The sequence below is a fragment of the Tinamus guttatus genome, unplaced genomic scaffold (genome assembly GCF_059628265.1).
Source record: "Tinamus guttatus ecotype Peru unplaced genomic scaffold, ASM5962826v1 Tinamus_guttatus_pri_ptg000202l, whole genome shotgun sequence".
NCBI classification, from domain to species: domain Eukaryota; kingdom Metazoa; phylum Chordata; class Aves; order Tinamiformes; family Tinamidae; genus Tinamus; species Tinamus guttatus.
This window is the reverse complement of record NW_028288736.1, coordinates 4,364,383-4,388,460: the sequence shown is the minus strand read 5'-3', so window position 1 is coordinate 4,388,460 and position 24,078 is coordinate 4,364,383. Positions and strand designations below refer to the sequence as shown.

The 24,078-nt window shown below is 42.2% G+C and overlaps 1 protein-coding gene across 1 annotated transcript; it reads left to right on the top strand.

Annotated features, from left to right (window-relative positions):
• Positions 1–3,492: 3,492 nt before the first annotated feature.
• Positions 3,493–20,599, top strand: LOC148594785 (B-cell scaffold protein with ankyrin repeats-like). Its single transcript, XM_088524037.1, has 7 exons — positions 3,493–3,588; positions 6,705–6,761; positions 8,168–8,258; positions 9,540–9,854; positions 12,104–12,376; positions 18,765–18,833; positions 20,352–20,599. The coding sequence occupies exons 1-7, from the start codon at positions 3,493–3,495 to the stop codon at positions 20,597–20,599; spliced, it is 1,149 nt and encodes a 382-aa protein (XP_088380163.1).
• The last annotated feature ends 3,479 nt before the right edge of the window (positions 20,600–24,078 follow it).

Genomic DNA, 24,078 nt, shown 5'->3' with positions numbered 1-24,078 from the left:
TGCAGCCAGAGAACAGTAGCTTTTTAAATAAGCACAGTTGAGTGAAGTGCAGGTAATAGCTGTTCCCATTCTTGATCTCAGCTGTTGTTTAGGAGAGTAAAGATGGTTTTAAGAAGGTGAATATAAGCACCTGTATCTGAAAATTTTGACTAGCAATAGCACATGTGTGTGCAGGGCATTTTGTAGAAATACCACAACATTTCATGTTTATCCTGCTGCCCTTAAATTTGAAAAACCTAGGCTAGGCAGAGCAAAGCTTCCATGTTTCTGTGAAAGAACAGCAACTTCTGGGCATGCAGCAGGATCAGGGAAGTAGCTAAATCTTGGAGGTTGCCAGAGAGCTTAGGTATTTCTGTTGTGTGAGAGCAGAACAGAAATTTTGTTGTGACTTCATCGGCCTTTAAAATGTAGTTCTTCTAATGCGAAATATTAGCATCTGTGTTCCAGAGTAACACTATGTGCAGTGCATATAGAGAAAATAGGACAGGAAGTGGGAAATAATTTATTTATGCTGTAGAGCTGCAGCTGACTGATAAATCATAGATGTTATGCCAGTAGCATACATGCAGCTGCCATTGACTCCAGTGCATGACATGCTTTTAAGGAACCAGGAGCATGGGGCTTTGAAACTCACCAGCCTGAAGGCCTGAAGCTGCTTCTGCTCTAGCAGACCATGTTTGTCCTCAGTGTAAGTGCCAAGGGGTGGAAGGCCAGGCAGGCTGTAGGCAGGACCCCCCTCCCGTTCTCTCCCTCCGCTACCAGGCAGTCAGCTAAGGGAGCAGGAGTTTAGTAATTGTCATTCGGTGAAAGAGAAGCTCTGTAGAGAAGGGTTGTTGTTGTTTTGCCCAGACGAATTAAAATAAGAATAATATGTATCCTGCCAGATTGAAAAATTAACCTGTTGGCAAGATGAGAGGGCTTTTGTGGCGCTTGCAGTGCTTGCACAGCCTGTGAAGCAGCAGTGGATATTTTGTTCAGCAGAATCAGTACTCTACAAGATTGAAAGCCTTTCAGAAAGTGACGTGGGCGTGTGAAAAGTGAAGTTACGAGAGTTGTCGTTAAAGGAGAAATGAGCTAAAATGAGTCTGAGGAGGCATTTTATTTTTGAATGCTCAGGAAAAAGAATCCCCTGATACTCAGTAGTTGGATTAGAGAGCAGCAGAAAGACCTGCAAGAGAGAAGGTGAGCACAAGATCTTCAAATGGAGACTGCTCTGATGTGATGGAAGAGCAATTCTGTGTGTAGAAAAAGAAACTTCTGTTCAGAGAAGTTTATTGCTATCTCCTGCAGTAATATTTTTCTCTAAAATTTGTAGTTTGAAGGCCGTCTAATAACAAATGAACTGTCAGGATTCAAAGAGGTTTATATTTATAGATATAAGGGTGTTGTTGTTGTTGTTTATTTATTTTTCCTAAGGTTATTGGTTATTTGTCAGGGGGTTGAGGTTGAATGGAGGGTGGGCTTTTTGCGTCCAAAATCCAATTAAGAGTTGGAGAAAGTTTGCCATGGTTTGCAGATGGGTGTACAAAGATTACAATAGATTACTTCAAGTGAAGTAGTATGTGAGACCTAAGTTGGGTGCCAGTTGCTGTTTTTGTTTTGCTTGGATTCTTACTATGCTGCAAATCATGTATTTTAGTCATGTATTTCCTTCAATCTGACTGGATTTTGGCCGTGGAATGTTTCATTTGTCCTTGTATCCTGCGTAATTGTGTAGCTTTAGTGATTGAGGCTGCAGTTACATACTGTCAGTGCGTGGACTTGAGGGTTCTGCCCGTTTCCTGTTCTGCCTGCAGGAACCTGGAAGCTGTTTTAGGACTTTCAGCAAACTGTGTGCAGAAGGTGTTCTGCATATTCCCATGAGTGTCACCAGAAACACAGGTGGCTTCTCCAGCTCTGTATTATCTTTACTGCCATTCTTTTACCTTACTTACCCCCTTCTACCTAGTTTTGTGCCATAGCAAGTAAATATGCTAGTCCATTAGGTCACAGTGAGAGCCTCCTAATTTGAACGAGTAGGGGCAAAGGAAAAACTGGTTACTTAAAATGAAGAGGCAAATAAATAAATTATACACACATAAGATCCCAAAAGAGAAATCTGGGCACTGGGAAAGATGATGATGCCTTCTGTATGCAGAAGGAATATATTTTTGTAAGAAAATTGTGTTCACCTCTGAGACAGGGCTCATATATTTGAAAAGTGACGACACTGCGGTGTTTTTTATGCCCAGTCACCTGCTAAAAAGCCACATGCTGTAAGCAGCTGCATGAGAAGCTAGAAAGGCATGAAGGGGTTGCAGTAAATTATGATTGCTTGCTCCTCTGAGAAGTCATTTGGAGTAATGGAGTAATCATTGCCTTTTGCTCACAGGATGAGTGGCTTTATTCAAAGTGCAGTTACTGATCGGAAATACTGGTTCCTTTTGCTCTCTAACTTGGGTGGCATAAGCTCAGGCCTGTTAGTTCTAGCTCAGCGGCCTAATAGGTGTTACTGGCGCTGCGAATGCTCTCACCTTCTGTTGATATCACAGTGCCTCAATAATGCATGGAAAGACAGAGGGAAAAAATGGATAATGCAGCAGTGAACATTGTCCGGGACAAACCAATCCTGGGAATTTCTACCCTTGATCTTCTCCTCCAAACGCACAGGGCAGAGAGGGGTCTCCTAAAGCATTTCTGGGTGCTGACTGCGCTGACCTCTTGGCTGCATGCCGCGTCCACCAAGCTGCTTGCTCCGTCAGGTCGGGAGCAAGCGGGGAAGGCAGTTCTTTGGGCTGCCACAGTAATGTGTGTTGTTTTCAGCTTTCTCTCAGATGAGACTTGCTGAGGTCAGGAGGCCAAGTTCAGCTGTTTCAAAGGCTGGATCCAGCTCCTGGGCTGCTCAGCCCAGCCTGCTGTAAAACGGTTTTCTGTCTCAGTGTTTTTGGGGCAGAAAATGTGCAGCCAAACTTCTCCCCACCTCCTCTCTTCCCTATCTGCCCAGCAGACATGTGACTTTAAAAACAGGATTGATTCACGTGTGCTTTTTTACAAAAGACTGCAAGACTGACTTGAATGCGTTGCACTGAGCTTTGGAGAAATCTGCATTGTCTCCTCATCTGTTTCTTTGCAAGCATGACTTAGCAAGCAAGGTAGTAGGGTAGCGAAAGTGTTTAGCATTAATAAAGCTAATGAACAGCAGTGTTGGCTCTGGCCTTATGCATGCAATCAATTTTATGAAGCTGGATTCTTCAGTCATTTCTCCAGGTGCTCGTACAGGGCCCTGGGAAGAATAAGTAATAAATACTTAAACACTCCCAATACTTTGATGAATATTTTATGTTGTGGAATATGGGCATAGTAGTAACATTAAGGCAAACTTGAGAGTTAGAAAAAAATTTATAACTGAAATGGCTGGTCACTAGGCTGCAGATCGGGGGCACAGGTGGAAGTGAGTGAAGGAGCTTGTTTGCCAAAGCGTCTGCTTCAATTGCACGACGTGGGGAAGCGCGAATGGAGACCATCTGCCAGGACGTGTCTGCTCCTCACCTCTGCGTTCAGGAAGGCTATGAGAGGCCCAGTGCCAAGGGCTGCAGTCCAGGCAGGACTGTAGGGAAGGTGGAATGAAGTGGAGCAGCAACGGGGAAGATGGGTGTTAAATGGCAGCACATTCCTGGCCCCCTCTGCTTTCATGGTTGCATCTGGAGGCTAAACAGACAGTGCTAGTAGCTCTGAGGAACAGTACGAGCCAGTCACCTGGGAGAAAAAGAAAAAAACGCCCAACTACTGTGTTTCATTGCAATTTATCCATCCTAAGAGCAAGAACAACTGCTTTAGAAAGCGACGGTGCTACACATGTGAGAGAGGAATAGAGGAAACCTCCATCTAAGGAAAGTAATTTTGTCTGTCTGGAGGTTCTGAGATGACTCTCGCTATTTCCAGGCTTTTTTGCTCCGTGCTTGCGTCCTCTCGCAGTGAGAGGATGCAGTACTGCGGAAGCATCACTGTGCGTGAAGGCCTCCGCAGCCTCTTCAGCCCACAGCCTCCGGGCTGAAGTGCTTTCAGCAGCAGCACTGAAGGAGAGGGGCTATCCTGGAGGGTGCTCTTGGTGTCAGGGAAAAGGGACCGAGGGCATGTTCTCAGAGATTTGGGCAAGTTCTACTCCTGAAATAAGAAACATTGACATAGGGCCTGGAGTATCAAGTGTAGCACTTTTCTGAGTGATGTTTAATGTTTCTACGTATCTCCAGACTTGGTTACCCTGAAAGTAGATTTTGTGGTGAGACCAGCTGAGTTTTCCCACAGATTGCCTTTGCTAAAGGTCAGAGGCAATCCTGGTTTTCAGCTATGTAGTTTGTGAAGAGATTGGTAAGGTTTCCATTAGGCCAGAAAGTTGGATGAAATGGAATTATCAAAAAGTTGAGTCACTTTAGAAAATGTGGTTTCTTGTTCTCTCTTTTAAAATTTTCTGGAAAAGACTTTCTAGTTTGTACTTGAGAAAGTGTAGAAGCTGTTTTACTGCTTACATTTTTTTAAGTTGGGTTTTTTTAGACAACCCTTTTCAAAAGGAAGCTAGCACATCTGATTTTGGTGCTCAAGCTGATTTTGGTGTTCATGCCATTGCTTTGAATTCGATAGGTGAAAACTATCTCTCCCTCTTTTGGATCAGAGAACTTGTTATATTTGAGTTTCTTGTTGTCAAAAATATACTGGCACTTTGGCTGCTTATGCTAAGTACCTGATGATGCTGATAGTGAAGGAAGTGGTTGCAGGACTCCCTTCTTGGGTTGTAATCAGTCAGGAGAAGCTTACAGAGAATATCCAGACAGAAGGTAACATTAGTGAGAGGCATCTAACATGCTTGCTAACATACAGTGTTTATGATGGGATGGAGAAATAACAAAATAATAGCAGTAGATTTCAGAAAGGGAAAAAAAAATCAGTGAGTTTAGAGATTTGATAAGGAAACTTTCCTGTGCATTGTCTCACAGGAGATGAAAGAAGTGATATTTAAAGGAAATGCTATTAAGACAGAACTGGAAACTGATTATGGAAGAAGGATGGAAAGTGTAGTAGAAGTCCTGACTTTTTCTCTAAAAAGCCCAGCTGGCAGAAGGAAGCCCTCAGGAAGTGGGAGCTGTATCAGGTGGCTAAGGACAAACAGGGAAGTGTAGCACATGCATTTAGGAACCTTATGAAGGCACAAAATGAAACACAGCTAATGGGGGAAATTGGAGGCAATGAGAAATGTTTTTATAAGGCTAATTTTCAACAATTCATTGTCAAAATGGAAAAGCTTATTGATCAGGGTGCACAATGCCCTAGTTCCTGTACTAGTCTGTATTCCATTAGCAATTTAGGTAATAGAAAGATTTTTCAAATTCCTTTCAGCTCCATGGTTCAGCAAGGTGATTTATAGTTGGGCATAGTCTTATTCAGCTACAGAAATCTCCCAGGCTCACATCTACTTCCAGGGTTTCAAGCCCGTTGCTTCCACGTACCTTTATGAAAGAGCAGTGACCTCAGTGCACAGTACTGAGGTCTGCATTCAGTTTCAGTGGACCCTGCAAGTGTTAAGTGCAGGTAGATCCAACATCCCTTTGGATTTGGTTCACTAGGAGCTGGAGAGAAGCCAGTGTCTCCTGCTTTGGCTTGCACTGACCCCAAAGGCCTACACACCAATATTGCTCTTTGGCCTGCACTGACCCCAAAGACCTAGGCCCCAATGTACCTATGCACATAGTGTCACATCATTTCTAAAGCACAAGCGCTCTTGCCTCTTTGCTTTACATACCCTCACAGCCTCTATAGCAAGACCATAAAGACTGTTATGGCTTTGACCAGCGTTTGGCAACTTGTTTCTCAAAAAAGTCCCAGGAGAATTAGGGTTCCATATGAGCAGAGTTGTGGGCTCTGTCGCACCAGAACCACACTGTTTTTCTCTTTCCCTTCTGGCATCATGCACCTGGATTCAGTCAGGCGATTGACAAGGTTATTGCTTGATAGATAGCACAAAAGGTCTTTAAGGATGCCGGACAGCCATACCAGGACTTTCTTCTCCTCTGATCTGAAATGCTGAGCCACAGAGCCCTGAGAGAGAGATCAGTGAGCAAAGCTCCATTTGGCAGAGCTATAGACGCTGAATATTGGAAGGGGTATTAAAAGAAGCATCTAGGCTACATGTTATAAACAAACAAAGCATCTGAAGCTACCTCAGCTCTAAATGAATGGACCTAGCATGACAGGATAATGTTTTATAGCTGCTAGAAAGCAAGTCTGAATGCTATCCAAGAGGCAAATAGGAATGATCTAGAGTCCAGGGGAGGATTAGATAGTCTTTGTGCTCAGCAAATTAAATGTAGCACCTTCAATTTAAGCTAGTGTTTGAAGTCTTGAAGTTCGAAGCCTTATTCTTCAGGAATAAGGCTTAATGGAGAAAACTGGTAGGCAAACAGACTGACAGAGGTGTGTAAATTGAATTAATTTAGTATTAAATTTTAGTATTAAATACAGCCTAGGATAAGCCTATAAATTACAGGCCTTGCAAGACTGGCTGAAGGGAGCTGCATTTTTCATGCTTTGCTACTGGATACACTGGTTACAGGAAAAAAAGATTTTTATTGGAGGGGTAGAAAGGTCTCATAGCTTACCCAGAACTTTTAGGAAAGAAAAGTTTGTCCCAGGGAGGAAAGCATGCATGATGTTCTTCAGACATCTTTATGCAGGATGCAGAAATGTTTTTCCACCCGGAAGCAGAGGAGATTGCTGCTAACTATATCCTGGTGAGTTTGACAGAGCCTGAATTACAGGGAGGGAATAAAATAGTCCAAGCTGTGGTGTTTAATGGAACAATTCACTGCTGAGCCACACAGAAGGTACGCCTTGCATTTAAGATTGTAAGTGGTTCTGGTAAAGGATTTCCTACTTCTCAGTAACATGCCTTGTTTAGATTTAAAGAGATTATCAAGGCAGCATGTGGGCTATCAAATTTAGTGACACTGAATGATGAAAGACACAGCTGTGACTTGAGGAGAAAAAGTCTGGAAAAAATAAGAGGTTAATCAACATGAGTCTGCAGGTGAAGACTCATAAGTGGTGTACATACTCTGTGTAAAATATGTAATATACACATGCACACATTTGAAATTCAACCTGTTGTATTAAGAGGCAATTCTCTGGAGGAAAATGACAAAAAGGAGGCGGTTGGGAGACAGTGGAGGCCAGCACTTAAGAATCAATTCAGTTGATTCTTATTACCCTAAGGATTGTCCTAGGCCCAAATTAAGTATGAAGTTCTTTGTTCTGCAAGCGGTTGAGTGGGTTACCATGAGGCATTCTGTGTTATTCTATTTCTAGGAATATAAAGTATGAATCTACCATGTGTGCAAAGGCCAGTGTGATCTGTGGCTGGTAGACTTACCTGTGAGTCAAGTGAAATGCTGATGTCCAGGAGCTCCTCACTCCTGCCATCACTGTATCCAGTCTCACTGCTGGATTAGATTCCTCTATGTGCTTTAATTTAGCTCCTTGCCTGGGCAAGAAGATACAACGCAACAAATTTCAGATGTGGGCTCTTGCCAAGAGGAGGAGTCTCTGTCAGTACACACTCACCAGAGAAAAAAAATTTGAAGGATAGGAAAATCCTTTGTATCAGAAGAAGAAGTAGAAAATCTTTAGAAAACCTGCCTTGAAAAGGATGGCGTTTCAGCAAGAGCACTGCGGAAAATCCTGACAGGATGGTTATAATCATTCTCCTAATGCCATTCCTAAAGAAACAACTGAGTTAAATCTCTGCAATCTTTGCTTAAGAGGGACAGCTTTGAATCTATTCAGAAATTTTGCCATTTTGAAAGTCTATAGCTCAACATGAGGCTTAATCAAGACAGTTAAAATATAAAACTGAAAGAAAAGGAAGTATTTGCCTGTTGATGTTAAGAGGTGGCATTTAATCTTGGACTTAAGACAATATTGATCTCTCAGAGGCCTTTCAGTTCCGGCATTTCTGTAACATCCGGAAGTAACTGCTTGGTAACTTGCAAACTTTTGCAGAGGTTTGGGACAGAATCGGGAATTGTGCAGGAATTGTGGCCGCTTCTCCTCAGGATAATGGTTTCCTCCTTGACCCTGCATGACTTTGCTTCGGGATTGTGTCACCAATACACGTTCTCTGTTTTATTTTTCTTTCCAGACTAGTACGGCAGATAACTTCACCAGTTGTGAGGAGGAAGAGGATGACACTTACGTCCTTATGTTGGGCTCCGATACTGAACCAGCCAGTTGTAAGTCACACTGTGAGACAGCTTTGTAGGTGTTGGCTGTGTTAAGTAAGAAATAAAGAAATCTGGAGACTCTGTGGGGTTAAATACAAATGGTATGGCCAAATAATTTGAATGCTTTCCATCTCCACATTTTGCCCCATCTTCTGAGGTGAAGAGATTTATATACTGCCTAGTTGTGATAATACAGTCATGGCTCTGTAAAATAGACCTCAGTGTAAGCGCAGCTCCAGGAAAGATCTGGAAATGGAGGGTATCTGCTAGTGATCTGGCAGACGATCAAGCCTGCAGAGGTGGCCAGCTCCTGTGCGGGGGCGAGAAGGTTTAATGAAGAGCAGCCTGCTCTTCATACGTCTAGGCATAGGTTCATGTCGAGCCTGGTGCTAATGCATTTGGTCATCTGAATTCCCTTTGAAAGCTGCTGCTTATTTTGTTTGCACTCATGGCTGTTTCTTACAGCTACATATATCTTACAGTATCACATATCTATAAAACAAGGCTAAACTTTATCTTGTTTTTATTTTATCTGTTTGTTGTCAAGTTTATCTTTCTAACTGTATCATGTGCAGTATGAACAGTGGAGAAAGAAAGGCCTTTCCAAAGCAGAGCTCCGAGTGGAAAGCCTACCTCAAGGGCTGTGTATTGCCAGCTACATGTAGGCTAGAAGGCTGCTGAAGGAGCTATATAGTTTTTCTGTTATGCTGCTTAGGTTGGCTACCCAAAGCTTGATGCTCTACATAGTGGTGAGACTTTACGCTTGTGCATCCATCTGTTGTGTTCTTGTTCTGTGTCCATGGGTCGCTAAAGACATAAGGGCTCAGTTTCCCTGGGAAAGTGGAGTTCTTCTCCCGAGGGCAATGTTTATTTCATTTTAGAGATTTAAACAAGCAGCCAGCCTCCACAGGGTATTAAAAGCAAGTTGCACAGCTGTGTGAGCTATGGCTTTATTTTGCTAACTGCTATGCGGGGCTGCACTGAAAATCAAGTAATACGAATTACAGAGCAAGGTAAGTGTGTGTGATTCTGTTTGACAATAACTCAAAAAAGTTTAACATATTGCATGCACAAAGATGTTGCATGCCAGAGTAGCAATATAGAATAAAAACTTCCACGGTTGATCTGGTAAATATTTTAAAAGCTGTTCACTGACAATGTGTATTTGACAGCTTTCCTACTGTATTAGTTCATAAAAGTTTTATTAGCCATTGTGTTACTTCTATGGAAAACCTTGAAACAGGAAACATTTCCAGATGGCAATTTTAAATGAAATAATGCATTCCTTAGTATTAAAAGCCAAGCAGAGCCCAGGGGATCAGCGTGGAGTTGGATCGAGATGCCAAAGAAAAGCTGAGGTGGATGAAGAAAAGAAAGATGATGCAGAAGATAACGGAGAAGACACAAAGATAGAACATGAAGATGAAGTAGAGGGAGGTTCACAGAGCTGTGACAACAATTCTGACAGTTTGTACGCCAACATATGTGATCAGGATCCTGGAGAGAGCCTAAGACGCTCTTTTTTCTGTAAAAGGCCACCCCTTCTTCCCCGTCGAAATCTGGCTGGCCCCGTCAGACAGGATGATCTGCACAATTTTTCACAAGGTAAGATCTTGAGAGGGAAAGAAACCCAAATACAAGCATATGCACAGCTGCGGTCAGATGCTGCTGTAGATTGTGTACAGTGAGTGCTAATCGTAGCAGCCAGACAGTATGGCCCTAATTGTGTAAGGTGAGGATGTGCCTGTCCGTTACGCTCCGTCAGGAGCATCCTGACCCAGATTGATGGCTGATACTGCGCTGTGGAGTGCGGGGCTCTGCCTTCAGATCTTCTTCCTTCTGCCCATCTCAGAGAACTGTCAAATGATACATGATGTTTTGGAGTTGCAACAGAGATTTTAAAATATTGAGTGTGTATTTTTGTCAAGTTAACTTTAACTAGCTGCCATTTAAAGATGAGAAATATGGTTTTGAATACAGTTTGGAATTTCACTGGTAGAATTAATAGAAGGTGACTGTGGGAGAAATAAGAGTATTTTACTAGGCTTAATCAAAGTTGTGGTTATAAATATGACACTATATTGTGCTGTACATTGAGGAGGGGGAGAAATCATGATCTTTAATGAAATGCTGTGTAATGAAATGTAAAATTAAACATTGTAGTTTGATTCAAGCATGAAAAGACTAAAATACTGGTGGCATCTGTTTTGGAAGGGTTCACTTCAGAACCCTTTTATAAGAAAGATTTCAAGCTAAATACCAGTCTTAAATAGTCAAGGGAAAAAAAAATGTGATTGACACTGGATATGGACACTTGATAAGTACGCACAAATCACTTGTGAGTTTACTCCAAACTGTTATTTTTATTAACTGCTTATTACTGTTTTTAAATGTGGCATAACCTATCAGAGGCCTAAATTAACCATCTCCAAGCACTTCTGGCATTCACGTAAGTACCCAGAAAGAGCTTTCTAGCCCTATAGCCTGCTTCGGGCTACAAGCTGGTTACAAGTAGTTTCTAAAAGAAAGGAAGAATGATCTGAAAATAAAAACTGGGTTTATTTCCCATGAAATACTCAAAGGTTAATATTTAAATGCGTAAATGAGGGGGGCAGGGTTTGCATACAGGATTTATTAGTATAGGCTTGGTAGAAATGTCTGTACATCTGTACATGGATACCAGCAGAGAAGGTTCCTCTGCTTTGCTGGATTTTGTGCTGAGTGCAAGGGTAGTGCAGAGCTCATCTGAAAAAGCTGCTGTTTGAATGGTTCATTTGAGAGAGGCTCTGCTTTTCCTGAAGCGTTCACTTTAGTTCATCATTTCAGCCCTAGTGGTGGGGAGAAAATATCAGGAATTCTCTAAATTGGGATGATAGTTGCTTTTCAAAGCCGAGCTGTAATGAGTCATTGCTACATATTTTTAGTCAGCCACTTAGTGAGGATGTTGCTGTGGAATACCTAAGAGGCAAGGCAGAGTTCAGCCCTCTTGAAGCATCTTCCTTTTGGCAGTGGCATGACAGTGCCCCCTGGGGGAGTTAAAAGAAAAGAAAAATCCTATAAAGAAAACTTAGAATGTCACAGAAGCAAAATATTTTTCATATTAGATAAGGCAGATGGCTTCATCACATGTGTTTTTTTTTTTTGAAACATTTTATATCTTAGCCAGAATACATACTAGTAAGGTATGTCATTTATAAATTACATTGTATTGCACTTAGAAAGATCATTAAGCGCTTTAAACCCGTAAACAGATTGGACTATGCCGTGTTTGAGATAGAGGGAGTACAGAAGAAGCAGTGACTCAAGTTATTTGGCTGTGGGGGTTTGGATGTTCGTAGTATAGGTTACAAGAGGTCATAAATTTCTAATACATTGTAAGGGGCTTAAGGGGTTTTTTTGATATATATTTTTTTCTATCTTTTCATGGAGTACATCTTGGTCAAACCCGCAAAAATGGGACACTGAAGATGTTGGAAAGATAAAACCCAATGTTTTCTAAAAATAGGTTTCAATTCCTAAGTCGTGGTCCCTTTCCAAAATGTCAAGGGCACAAGTGCCACTTAATTTGCTTGAATGTCCGGCAGGAGCAAATAGGGGAATATCCAGTATTGCTCTTAAATAAGGTCATTTATTTGGGGGTGAGTACATAACCATGCAGTTTTGATAATTTGAGGTGAAATCATGAAGAGGCCCTGAAATTGAAGTGTTCCTTTGGAAAATCCTCTCTGTGGCCTTCAGAACTTCTGAAAATCAGAGCACTTCAGTGAAATTAGGACTCCAACTTACACAAGAAAAATCTAGAACAGTAATTTCTGTCCTTTCTTAACCTGTATAGTAATACCTTTCCTTTTCAGAGAGGAAATTGGTGGAAGACAGAAGTGAAAGAGATCGTGGTGACAGAGACTTAGCAACATGCCACGGAGGAGACCAAGATACGTGTGAGGAAGAGGAGGAGGAAGACCCGTACAGTTCTGCGAGGCTGGACGAGTGCGTGTACGATATGATCCTGGCTGAGGAGGAGAGGAGGGCAGAGTGCAGGTCGTTCATTGTGAACAGGCCTCCGGCTCCCACCCCTCGCCCTGTGTGCTGGCCGTGCAGAGAGGAGAACACTCCCTACATAGTACAAGGTTAGTGGTGCTTCTTTGCAAATATTTACTGGTAGAGGAGGGGTGTCTGCATTCTATTTGTTGAACAGTATTTCCTTAAAAGATAGTTATTTGTTCAGTAACTTTCAAACCAACCAAGTGGTTGATTCAGTCAACCTATTTTCACCTTTATGCATGGAAAACCTCTCTCACTAATGCTAATTTTCATTTTCCATTTAAGAATCACTTTTTTAGTTTAATTTTGTAAGAATTATGACCATATGACTGAATGTTGGACAGCTGTGAGTGTGTTCTTTCAGCAACGTGATGCAGAATATGCTGTTTGAGTCGCCTGTCCTTTGTGCGCCTCTTCGTCAAACACTGTCACTCATGGCTAGATCCCCATGTGCTTTGGGAGTTCACAGAAAGAATGAGCTTGTTCTCCACTCGTAGGGGCTGTTGTAGTAGTGCTGTGCTGAGGTACAAGGAGAGCATTTCTTGTTGCCCTATCCGTGCCCACAGAAGTGAGGGAAATATCTGGGCTCATTTATCAGCCAAAACGCAGTAAGCGTAGTATGGTGGAAATGCCTGCCTACTTCCTGGATTGCTTCTTGGGGCCGTCTTCTGAATTTGTTTCCTCTCAACTGGTTCCACACAGTTGATCCAATTCCTGTAGCCACTTTCAGTACACACTGAAGTCAATGAAGCCACAACAGCCTGTCTTCTGCTTGAGGCAAAAGTGGTGGAGTTTGTGAGGGTGCTCTACTGGATGCCACTAAAGATACAGAATCTTCAGCATACAGTGAACATGTCTGCTGTTTTATTTAGAGCATTGCAGGAATTCTGCCTTATGTGAGAAAGGCTCAGCAAGCGACTGAGTTTCAAATTGGTGCCAGGTAGCTTATGGTCCAGATGGTGTGCACCCTGTGTGCTCCCTTTCCGTTCCTGAAGTGCTTAGTATTCTTTTGTAGTTTTTTCAGTGTTTTTTTTTATTGTGTTCTGCCAAAACAACTGTTAAATAAATGTATGAGGTGTTTTGTTTGCATTTTACAGTGAAATTTTAATGCTCCCTGTTGATACAGACTGATTGGGCTAGGAACCAAAGTCCCCAGCATACTCTCCAAGCAGGTGCAAGGGTTCCTGTAGTGCCTCCTCGTTGTTTCTGCCGGCCAGCCCTGGGGCTGACGGATTGCATTGCTGCTCTGCCTCCATCCTTTTCCCCTGACCGGAGCCCACCTGTACAAGGGGGTTCCCTGTAACACAGACACGTGTCCTACAGCAGCGTAAGTAAAGCTTTACTTGCTTCATGTGTCTCTAGAGAAAGTCTGGAAGAGCCATTTACTACTTTGCTTCACATGCTGTAGCCTTTGTCCCTTTAGTGACCCCTCATAAGTCCCTGAAGCAATGTGTTTCTCCTCTGTGCACTGGAAACATTTTATTATATTAAGATAGCTGTCTGGGAGACTCGCACCAGGGTTACCAGTCACTAGTGCAGAAGAGAACAACTTGCATACCTGTTGCTCATCAAAGTCACGGGATATGCAGCAAAAGGAGCAGCCAGTGGGTACTTTTAGGGAGGCAGATTTTTTTATGTGCAGCATAGAGAATTTAAATGCAAATACAATAAAAAATAAAACCCAGCAACATAATGGAGCCCAGGATTGCTAGTGCAATGGAAACTTAACAGGCCGAATATTGGAAACAACAGCCCTCGCATCCCAAGTTAGAAATTCTTATTATGCAACTTGCTTAAATGATCGAAAACAGGAGTTCACAAAGGGAAGCCTTGGAGCCCATGCAAACTGCACAATATTTATGTCCCATTGAAGGAATTTTTCCTTACCTTTCTATGGTGAGTGTGGAGTACTGCGCTGCAGATGGATGCCATGATGGATCCCCAGGCTCAGGAGGTTTCTCTGTGAAGGAAAGGATAGGAAGCACTGTTCGGCTGCTTGGGAGGTGCTGTACAGGGCTCATTTGCTCTGCTGATTCACTCAGATTTTTTTACTGCTTTAACTTGCATAGATTAAAATACATGCTGAATAAGGGGCAGCAAAGGAAAATACTTTGGAGGTACAGCCTGGCTGAAAAGCCAGCTGTTCTAGGTAGTGCATTTCTGGTAAAAACAGGTACAGTTGTTTTTTGTTTCCCGCTGCTGAAGAGGAGTGGGGCTGTGGGGGATGTGCAGACTACACACAGGAACAAACAGCGTCCCGTATATTGCTAGAGGCCTGGCAGCTCCCTGTTCCTTGTGTTACCCTTTTGCCAGGAGTGAGCGTGGGGAGCTCCCTTCATCACACGCAGCATGGCGAGCACCTTGCCCCACAGCTTGAAGGCAGGTTACCCCGACCCCCTACACGTGCATCCCACTTGGCAGCCTCCTGACTCCTCCAGGAGTGTGGCATCCAGGGATTGCGTTGTGGGTCTTGCCCAGGGCAGCAGGATAGCCCTGGCCCCCAGGGAAGAGCCCTTGCCCTCTTGAGCCATCGCGCTGCGGCTCTGACAGCTTGAGCCCAGAATCTGATGCTCAGAATCTGACTGCAAACAGGGAGAATCGCTGATGTGTCTGCTTTTATTTTTGGTTTAATGTTTTCACATTGTCATTGCCTTGTGATTCTTTTTAAAGTCATTTTACTTTTGATCTGAGAAAACTGAGTTTCTCAGTCTCAACTACCTAGCTACATGGCTATGGCAGGTAGATGCTGTCAGCGGGCTGGGGAAGTTGTTAGGAGCAAGTGTGACGCTGTAGCTCCAACTGGTCGTCTCACCCCAGCACAGTTAAGTCAGGCTGGTCCTTTCCCCTTCCCTTCTGAGAGCAACGGTGCCTTTGCACATCCTGGTGAAATATTTTGCATAATTTTAAGAACAGTCTTTGGCTATCTGATGCAAAACTTATTGGTTAGTATTGCAGTGCTGTCACCTTGCTGGCGGTGGCCTATGTGTTAGTAAACAACTAGCAAAAGAAAAACAAGATCTAAAAAGATGCAAACACAATATCTGCAGAGTTCTTGTCTCCTGAATAATAAGCATCACTCTTCTGTGTTTCTGCCTTAGTATTCTCTGGGTATTTGTCAGCCTTTGCTGTGCTACATCTAATTTGCAAGCTAATCTCTACCAGGAAAAGGACCTGCAAAATTTGTTTGCCTAGGTACTATGTCTGCTCACTTTAAGTTTTGAAATGAATATTGAAAAAGAAACAGCCTGGTCAAAGATAGGAGCCTCTCACTGCTCGTCCCGTTATCCCTACGTCCAGCTGTCCTTTTTCAGTCCTCCTCTAATAATGACTGTTAATTTTGTGGAATGGAGCAGAAGCCTCCTCAGAGCAGGGCAGCAGCTTGCACACTGGCTCCAACTTGCAGCTGAGTGTAGATGTGTTAATAAGCAAAATCCTAGTTCATTAATTAATTTGCATCATCACGTAGTCCTGTGCTTCTTATAAAGAGCGTGGTCCACCAGATTTTCATTTTCAGTGCTTCCTAAATAAAACGATTTTTTGTTTGGGACGCAACTCAGTGAAGTCAATGACTAAGCGCGTCTAGAATTTCCCTAAGCAAAGTGAATTCAAATGAGTGATATTTATCAATGGTTTTATTGCCTCTCTTCCCTAGTCCTCCTCTGCTGGAAGTGCAGACTAGCTGGTATTATGCTGATGCTGTGATTAGCAGAATATTCTTTCCAGAAGATAGGTTCATCAATCTAGATTTATTTGAATCTCTAGCGTATAGTGCCAAACAGTTATTTGATTTTTAGAAGTAATATTGCTAATACAAGAAATCAGGAAACATCCTTCATAGTTCAGGCAGCTAAAGTAAAAACTAAATTAGAAACCATATCTTAATTGACCAACGCCTCTTAACTGGTATGAGTTGGCATCCCTCAAAATGTGGAATTTTCCATCTTTTGATTGCATGTTTTTTTTAATTGTGCTTATTACTGCCTTACCACTAAGCAATTTTTGATACCTCATAGTCCACCTATAACTGCTCACCATTACGGCTTTCTGTCAGAACCCAACTAATTCTGAAAATTGGGTTCCTGAGCATCATCAGCCAGCAACCCTTGTTAAAATCTGCAAATTTTCTCTCCAGACACTGGCTACTCTTTGCTCTTTCTTGTAGTTGCATGAAATGTATAGAATGTTCCTCTTAACTTAGATATTGCGTTTTTAGTCCTCATATATGTAGTGATAATCATGAAAATATTAACCACATTTCAAGTATCATACCTTATTTACTTGCACGTGCAGACTACTTGAAACAGTATCTGTAACAAGTCTGATGGAGATAAAGGCATTTCAGAGGACCTAGGATCCTCCTCTTACTTTTCAAGTCTCCCATCAGGGATTTTCCTAAGCTTCTGCATGCTTGCCACAAAATTTGTGTTTTGCCATACTTTTTAAATGTTGCTTTGTGTTTTCGAGCTACTGGAATATGGTGCTGTAGTTCTTGCGTTACTGAAGAAATACTGAGGTTATATTATGTGCCTAAAAAGCAAGCTCACCATCTAAGAAATAAAAATGCATTTAGGGCATGCAGAAAACTTCATCTCTGCCCTGTAGCAGGGAAATGAAGTAGAATTGCTTATTAATTCTCTCAACCTCAGTTAATTCTAAGAAATTCAGAAAGAAAGTATATACATCATGGATAAAAATTATGTATCTGCTTTTAAATTGTGGATTTCGACCTATAAGTATGCACAGGTACTTTAATCAGTCACAACGTGACTACAGTTTTTAAAGGGCTCTTTTTGATTCTGCAGATATTGCTGAAGGTAGCTGTTAAATTAAAGTGAAATAGAAGTGCTGCAACTTTTCAATCAGATTATCTACAGCAGAGAGGCTGTGGCAATACACAACCTTCTGTGGCACAAGGCCAAGGTACTTCAAAATTTTAAAAAAGAAGTACTATATTAATATTGCTCTGCTGGGGCAACTTTTGCTTTCTCTTCCATATTTAAGAAGGACCAGAATATATCTCTGTACAGAATGGCCCAAGTCTGCCATTCTAGCGGTATATCCATAATTCGATTGTGGAAATGAGGAGGTAAATTCCTCGAGCCTTCTTTAAGCCTGTGGCAGCTGTACTGCCGTGTGCGCGTGCGTCATTCCAGGCGGTCCAGGAACGGGCATAATTTGTTTTCATTTATTTCACCCACAGTGAATACTTGCTGCCAACTGAAATCATTTCAGCAAGATGCAGCATTTAAAGTGGTTTTAATAATTCTACTTTGAACAACTGGAAGAGTAATTCCATTTCTGATTACTCCAACATTGCAAAACTCAGCAAAAATTCAAAACCTATCAATTTAAGCACTTTCCAAGCAGGGACACGGTTGAGTGTAGCCTTCTTCCAGCTTCTCCTCTCATGCAGTAGAGTTTGGGCTGCATGCATGCCCTCTGTGCCCTGGTCACTTTAAAAGGGGGGATGCTATTCCAAGTACAGATGAGAATAATGCGAGCACATTTAGTAGCAGTCTGTGGCCATTACAGAGGGTTTAAATGTCAGCGCCGTCTTGAACCTCCCCTCCACACGTTTCCCTGATATACACGGTGCATCATCTCAGGCTGCCTTAGCAGGGTGGCCAGGAGGAAACCAGAGTCCGCCAGGTCTCTCTGCTCTGCATGAGCAAGACGCGGTTCTCCACTGCCCTGAGGCTCAAGCACAGCTACGTTCCGCTGCGCCTTGGTCTCAAAACAAGTGTTTGCTCCATTAAACTGGCACTTTTGCTGCATTGCAGTCATGTCAATGAGGCTACTTCACTGCGAGCTGAAGTCAGAATGACTCTTGGGAGGGCCGATGCTGCATCAGCAGGCATGGCAGACCGGGGGCAGGTGCTGCGGGCTGGGGTGTGCGCACGCTGCCTGCAGCCCTCTGCGCGCAGCGCTTCGGTGCTGGGCTGCATCCAGCAACAGAGACGCAGGGCAGGGGCACCACCTAGGCCAACAAGTGCTCGGGGTTTCTGCTCTTGGTACCCCAATTATCTAAGTAAAAATATGCACAGACTCTTATTTGAATAGCGTTCATGTGATTCAGGTAATTATCATTATTCTCAGCTGGTGTTACTGCACAGTTAAGTCCTTACCCCCCATAAAATAAGATAGTGGGTACTGTAGGTATCTGCGTCGGGTGAAGAGTTCAGAGGTGTAGCTGTTTTTTTTTTTTTCTAAACAAGTAACGTGTTAGTATGGTAAGATTTTCCTCAAACCTTTTTGTCGTTGTGTCTGTCACATCAGTGATGCCGCCATTCTGCACAACAGCACGTTTTTTCAGGTAATCAACATTAGACTGATCAGTGGTCTGAGAAGTGCTCCTAAGCTAGAATAAGAACTTTCTTCTAGTCTGTTTTCAAGAAACTCCTTCCTTCCTGCAGAATGTGTGACATTTTTACTGTCATTTTCACCAACTGCCTTCTCTTCTTACTTCCGTTGTAGTGTTTCAACAAAAGGCCACTAGATCACCCAGTGACCAAGATAAGCTGTATTGCAATGCCAGGAAGCAAGGTACAGAATTTCATCTGGCTCTTTTAGCTACTTTGATGCTCCTCAGTACAACTAGTAGAGCTTTGCTGGAATTCTTCATTAATTTAGAATCTGTTTTTCTGTATGTATGTGGTTAATATCCATAATGCTATGGCAGCATTAAGAGATCAGATAAAAGAAAAAGATGGCAGGCCAACTGTCATGTGAGTTTCAGAACGTGTCAAAAAGTTGCTACTGTAAATTCCATTAATGGGCTCCTAAAAATAAATCGCAATAGAAACAGTATCACTTTAACAAGTAGCAGATGAGGATTAAAGTGCACAAAGCAGCATGCAATTGCCTGGTTAGTCCTATACTGAGCCACTGCAACCTCTGGTGTTGCTGACATTGTTTTGCATTAATGATAAGTCATTTAGGAAAAGAATTAGGGCCTTCTAGAGTTTACTGTAATAATGGAGTGTTGCTAATAAACCTCTACAAAATGTATATGTACATTTTTAGAGGGAGGGGGAGAGAGAGAGAGAGCACTAACATAAAATAGTTCTGTTCCTAAGAGTCTGAGGTATGATAGTTCCTAAGAGTCCGAGTAAGCCTCACTATCCTTTTGCTGGTATAAAAAAAGCAATTTTTCATAAACCAATCTTCTCTCCAAATAATTATGTCAGATGTAAAGCATTAGTTCCTTGCTGTCAAGACATAAATGATGAGCTGAGATGCAAAGGGGATGAGATTCATGTCTAGTGTCTTCAGCATTTCATATGCTGAAGATGTTCCCCTTTGCACAATCTTTCCTTGCTTAAGACACCCTCCCTGTGCATAACCAAGCAGGGAAACCAACCCAACCAATAACTATGGCTCCAAGGCTTGGGTACAGCCCCCCGGTACTTTGTGTACTCTTGCTCCTTATACAAGGGCTGGGAAGGTCCTGTTTCGTGGTTGCTGGAGCTGTATGGTGCTGCACTTCTTAGCACCAAGTTGTGCTGAACCCCTGTCCCTTTCCTTCAGTTACAATACACCAGCATTGTAACTTGCAAGAGAAATGGGTTCTAATAACAGGTTCTTGTCACTGCGATGTAACTAATGATCATAGGTGGAAAAAAATAAATTAATGGGAAGCTATGTAATGGCTTCCAACCAGATTGCACCCTGGCTGTTTAAAACTGGAAGGAAAACAGCATTGTAGAAGTTTGTGCATTAACAGGCCAAGGAGTTCCTTTAAAATGTCACTACTGTAGCTTTAGCCTTAGAAGTTTTTATGTGAACTGACACTAATTGGAAAATGTATGGATCAGGGAATGGCAATTAATGAAATGTTAAAGAAGCTGCCGGAGAGCGCTGGTGGATAGCTCACTGGTTCGTTGCATAGCTCCTGTTGGGAACAAACAAACAGAACCATGCATGTGAGAGACCATCTATTTTAATTGAAAATGGTTCATAAAAATCTCAGCGTAACTTTTTTTGAACAAAGCACTTGCACCATAAAGAAAAATAAATGAAAAGAGTTAATGTTTCCTGCCTTCATCTGTTCACATTTCATAGCAGCACCCAGAGGCTACACGGACATGGTGACTTACAGCACTTTGCAACACAGCATCCCACCTGAACAAGATCATCTGATCCAATTGCAGGAAAAGGTGAAAAAGGGGGCAATTTCTGTGGATGAAGCACTTGAAAGATTTAGACAATGGCAGAATGAAAAAAGCCGACTCCCCTCTACTCAGCAGGTGGGAGACCAAATGTTCACTGTCTCTCGAGCAGAAGTTCCAAAAACGCGCTCTTCATTTTGACCCCTGTATATGTATGAGGTCTCAAATACATGTCCTGAGTCAGAATGCCATGATTTATGTGCCCATTAGCTCCTCCCAAACTTGCTGCTTCAGCTGTGGAGCCAATTAGGTACCTCTCTGTGCTATTTGAATATCTGAGAGTCTTCCTGATTTTTTTGTTTTTGCCAGACTTCAGGTGCTGGTGCATTTGGTTAAAAGCTCTGCTTAAAGATGTTGGTCTGCTAAGACTTTTGTTCTAAACTGATTAAGTCCGTGCTTCTTCTGTGAAGCCGTAGCTGAGCAGACTGAACAGCTTGTTGAAAAGTACCAGCTAATGGAAGCAAAACTACTTCAAATTTGCATTGTTAATATATATTGACTAGTATATGACCGAAGCCTATCTCAAAGAGTTCAACCTGTGCAGCGAAATTCACAGTTCTCAGAAACACACTTGAGCTCTTTTGTGCAATACAGAGAGTGAATTAAGGTGCACAAAGCCTGGACCTACAGAAGTCCCCACACTGAGTTCACTGAAAGAAGTGTGTCAAAGCTAGATGTGGCTGAGGAGAAAGACCAGGTTGATAACTACTTCCAACGTGATCACTGAAGGCCGAGATCATGCCCTTATTTTAAATTAGATCATATATTAAATAAAAAATATTTGTATTGTGCTGTGAGTGCATCTAATAGAAAGAGGAAGGCCATGGTTAGTGTCTGGTCCTGCAGAACAGGAGAGCTGTCAGACGCTGCTGCCCAGGGAGGGTGCGATGCCCTCTGTGTCACAGCTCCTGGTTAGCGAGCGCGCTCGCGTTGCCGCACAGCGGGGCAGCACGCGCAGGAGCTCAGGCGCAGGGTGCCCAGGGCACGCGAGGACGGTGGCCGCGCCGAGCGCGCAGTGGGGCAGCGCCGGCACTGCTCTGCGCGCGGCCGCCTGTGCGGAGCGCCGGGCGCCTGCTCTGTGCCACGCTCACACAAGGATTTACTGCTTAAGGGAAAAAGCCACTTTCTAGGGATTACTTATATTCTGAACTAGAGAAGTCTTTCACTGCTACTCCACAGTTATGAATTTAATGTCATACTATCACAGCAGTAATTTAGTCTTCACAGGAAGCTTGAGTAAAAGTCACTTGTACAAAATGAAAAATGAAGCCCTCTAAGACTCAGTGATCCTATCCCCAAAAACAAAAGGCCTGAAATCAGTCCTAGCGTAAGTGCCTGTGTAGTCCAGTTCCAGAATGGACATAACTTACTGTTGGAAAAAAGTCCACAAGGCTTCTTAGATATAAATGCTAAAATTAGAATCCATTTATAAAGCAATATAGAGATTTTTTTTAATTCCCTTTAAGAAATTAAAATCTTTTAAATTACAAATTTGTCTTTTATTTTCCTGCATACAGAAGCTTGGTATTCAGAATTTAAAAATGCAGTATTTTTGTATTCATTCATTTATTATTTCTATAGTAAGCCTTAATTACTGAGTTGTGCTGCTTTTATGCTTGCTTTTTAACTTAAAGGAAAAAGTACGTTCCCTTAGAGAAAACAACGTTGGAAACAGACTGGAAAAGGAAAATGTGACTGGTAAGGTACACTTTGCCTTTCAAATCATTGGAGACTTGAACTGTAAAGAAAGATACTGCAACAGCCTGCTGCACAGTATTAAACAGAGTTTTGGATTAGGAACTGGATTGGTAATGAGCATTTTGAGAGTGAGAGAGAGAAATAGAGAGGGGTTTTGTGTTTAAAGTCAGGTCTTTAAGGTCAAGATTTCATCCCAAAAGTTGAGCTCAGTGAGAGTTAATGGGGCAGAAAATTTACCAATTCCTGATGATTCAGCTTTCGTGTAGCCGCTGTTTCCTGGTGCTTTGCTATAACTAGAACAAATCATTTATTTAGAACAATCACATTTATTAATTCAATATTTTTAAACCAGCTACCAATTTGCACTTCTAAATTCTTGACAAACTTTCCACTGCTACAGCAATTTAGTATTGTGATTCATTAATAAAAGCTGTACGAGTGGTCATTTAAGATGTCTTTTCCCTTTTGGGATTGGATGTCTTCTTCAGTAAAAATCACCTATATTTCATACAAATCATTTTCTCTCGTAATTATGAAAACATTGTATTAGATGGTCTTCACTTTGAACGTAAGGTTTCTGTAAACATCAATACATAACAGTTCTTGGAAGTGAAATATAGCGTTTCTTTTTTCATGTTGGACTTAGGTGATAATTAAAAATAGAAATTTATATTGATGATACTAAGTTATTTCCTTACCATAATAGAGAAGAATAATCCCCAGCATAGCTTTCATTATTCCATTAGACTATTGCTGCATTTATGTAGACTTCTAGCATTCAGTCAGTATCTCTTTACTGAAAATGTTTTAAAATATCTTTTTGCTGAATCAGTGACTGAATTACCAGATAAAAACCTAAACACTAATAGCACGCACTGCATACTGTCCCTCTCAACTGGATTTGATAGGTGTAAGGGTAGCTGGTTTAAGTTTTGGCTTTAAGATTCTCCTTAGCATACAAATGCACACAGTTTAGACTACAGTATTTTTGGAACAAAGCTGAATACGAAGGGACGAAATCATATATTCTTTTTGAAACGTATTTAAAAAGCAATCTTGTGCCCTTGTGTAAGGTTAAAAAAAAAAAAAAAAAGTGACAGAAATAATTACTGCAGCAGTGGGTTCCCCAGCCCCTTCTGATGGGCAGGATCACCAAAATCACCACTTCCCCAGAAGCTGAGTGTTAGTAGCTGGTGAGTTTGTGCTTCAGCCTTGCCTCTCCCACCAATCCCCTGTGACAATGGCCTGGCCTGTGCAGAAATGTATTTGTCATCACCACGTCCTTCCCTCGAGGGAGATGCCAGATTATTTATATCTGAGCCTTACACTGCTCCATAGCTGGTACCGGCTGAGCTCCCGCACTGCCTGTGTTCCTGAGCATGGGTTTGCTGTGAGCAAGGCCGAGCTCAGCACAACACGAGGGTGATTCTTGGAAAGCTGGAATCTGGCTGGGGGCGGGGTCATTTTTGTTCCTAAGACTGCATCAGTCCTGGCTCTGCATCTCTCCTCTATCTCCAGAGTTCAGTTAACGAGTCATACCAGCCAGGCCAACAGAAAGGTAATATCAACGAGAGACCTTAGGCTTTGTGAAACAGGCAGGCTCTCGTATTCCCCAGTAACTCAGATAATGATCACAATGTTCCCTTCTGATCCTAGCCTCTCTGCCCCTCGTTATGCTACCTTCTCTCTCAGCGTACATTTACATCAGCTGCTTTGCACTATAGAAATACAAGAAGAAGATTCATTTGGAGGCCCCTCTCCTACCTAAGAGTGCATTAGTTACCAAAGATTTCAATTTTTGAAAATAAGAACTTTTAAAAGATAAACTTTCCGTGAGGATGGAGGCACCCTAATGGCAACAGCAGTACTAAATCCAGATGTAAATAGACAATTGCATTTTTTCTTCTTTCCCTAGTTCACAA

Bases quoted from the DNA above. Each gene is read 5' to 3' on its own strand.
- LOC148594785 (XM_088524037.1), top strand. From the start codon at position 3,493: ATGGAGACCATCTGCCAGGACGTGTCTGCTCCTCACCTCTGCGTTCAG. The intron at 8,259-9,539 runs GTAAGTCACACT...TGCATTCCTTAG, and splicing joins CGATACTGAACCAGCCAGTT to TATTAAAAGCCAAGCAGAGC. The intron at 12,377-18,764 runs GTTAGTGGTGCT...CTTCCGTTGTAG, and splicing joins CACTCCCTACATAGTACAAG to TGTTTCAACAAAAGGCCACT.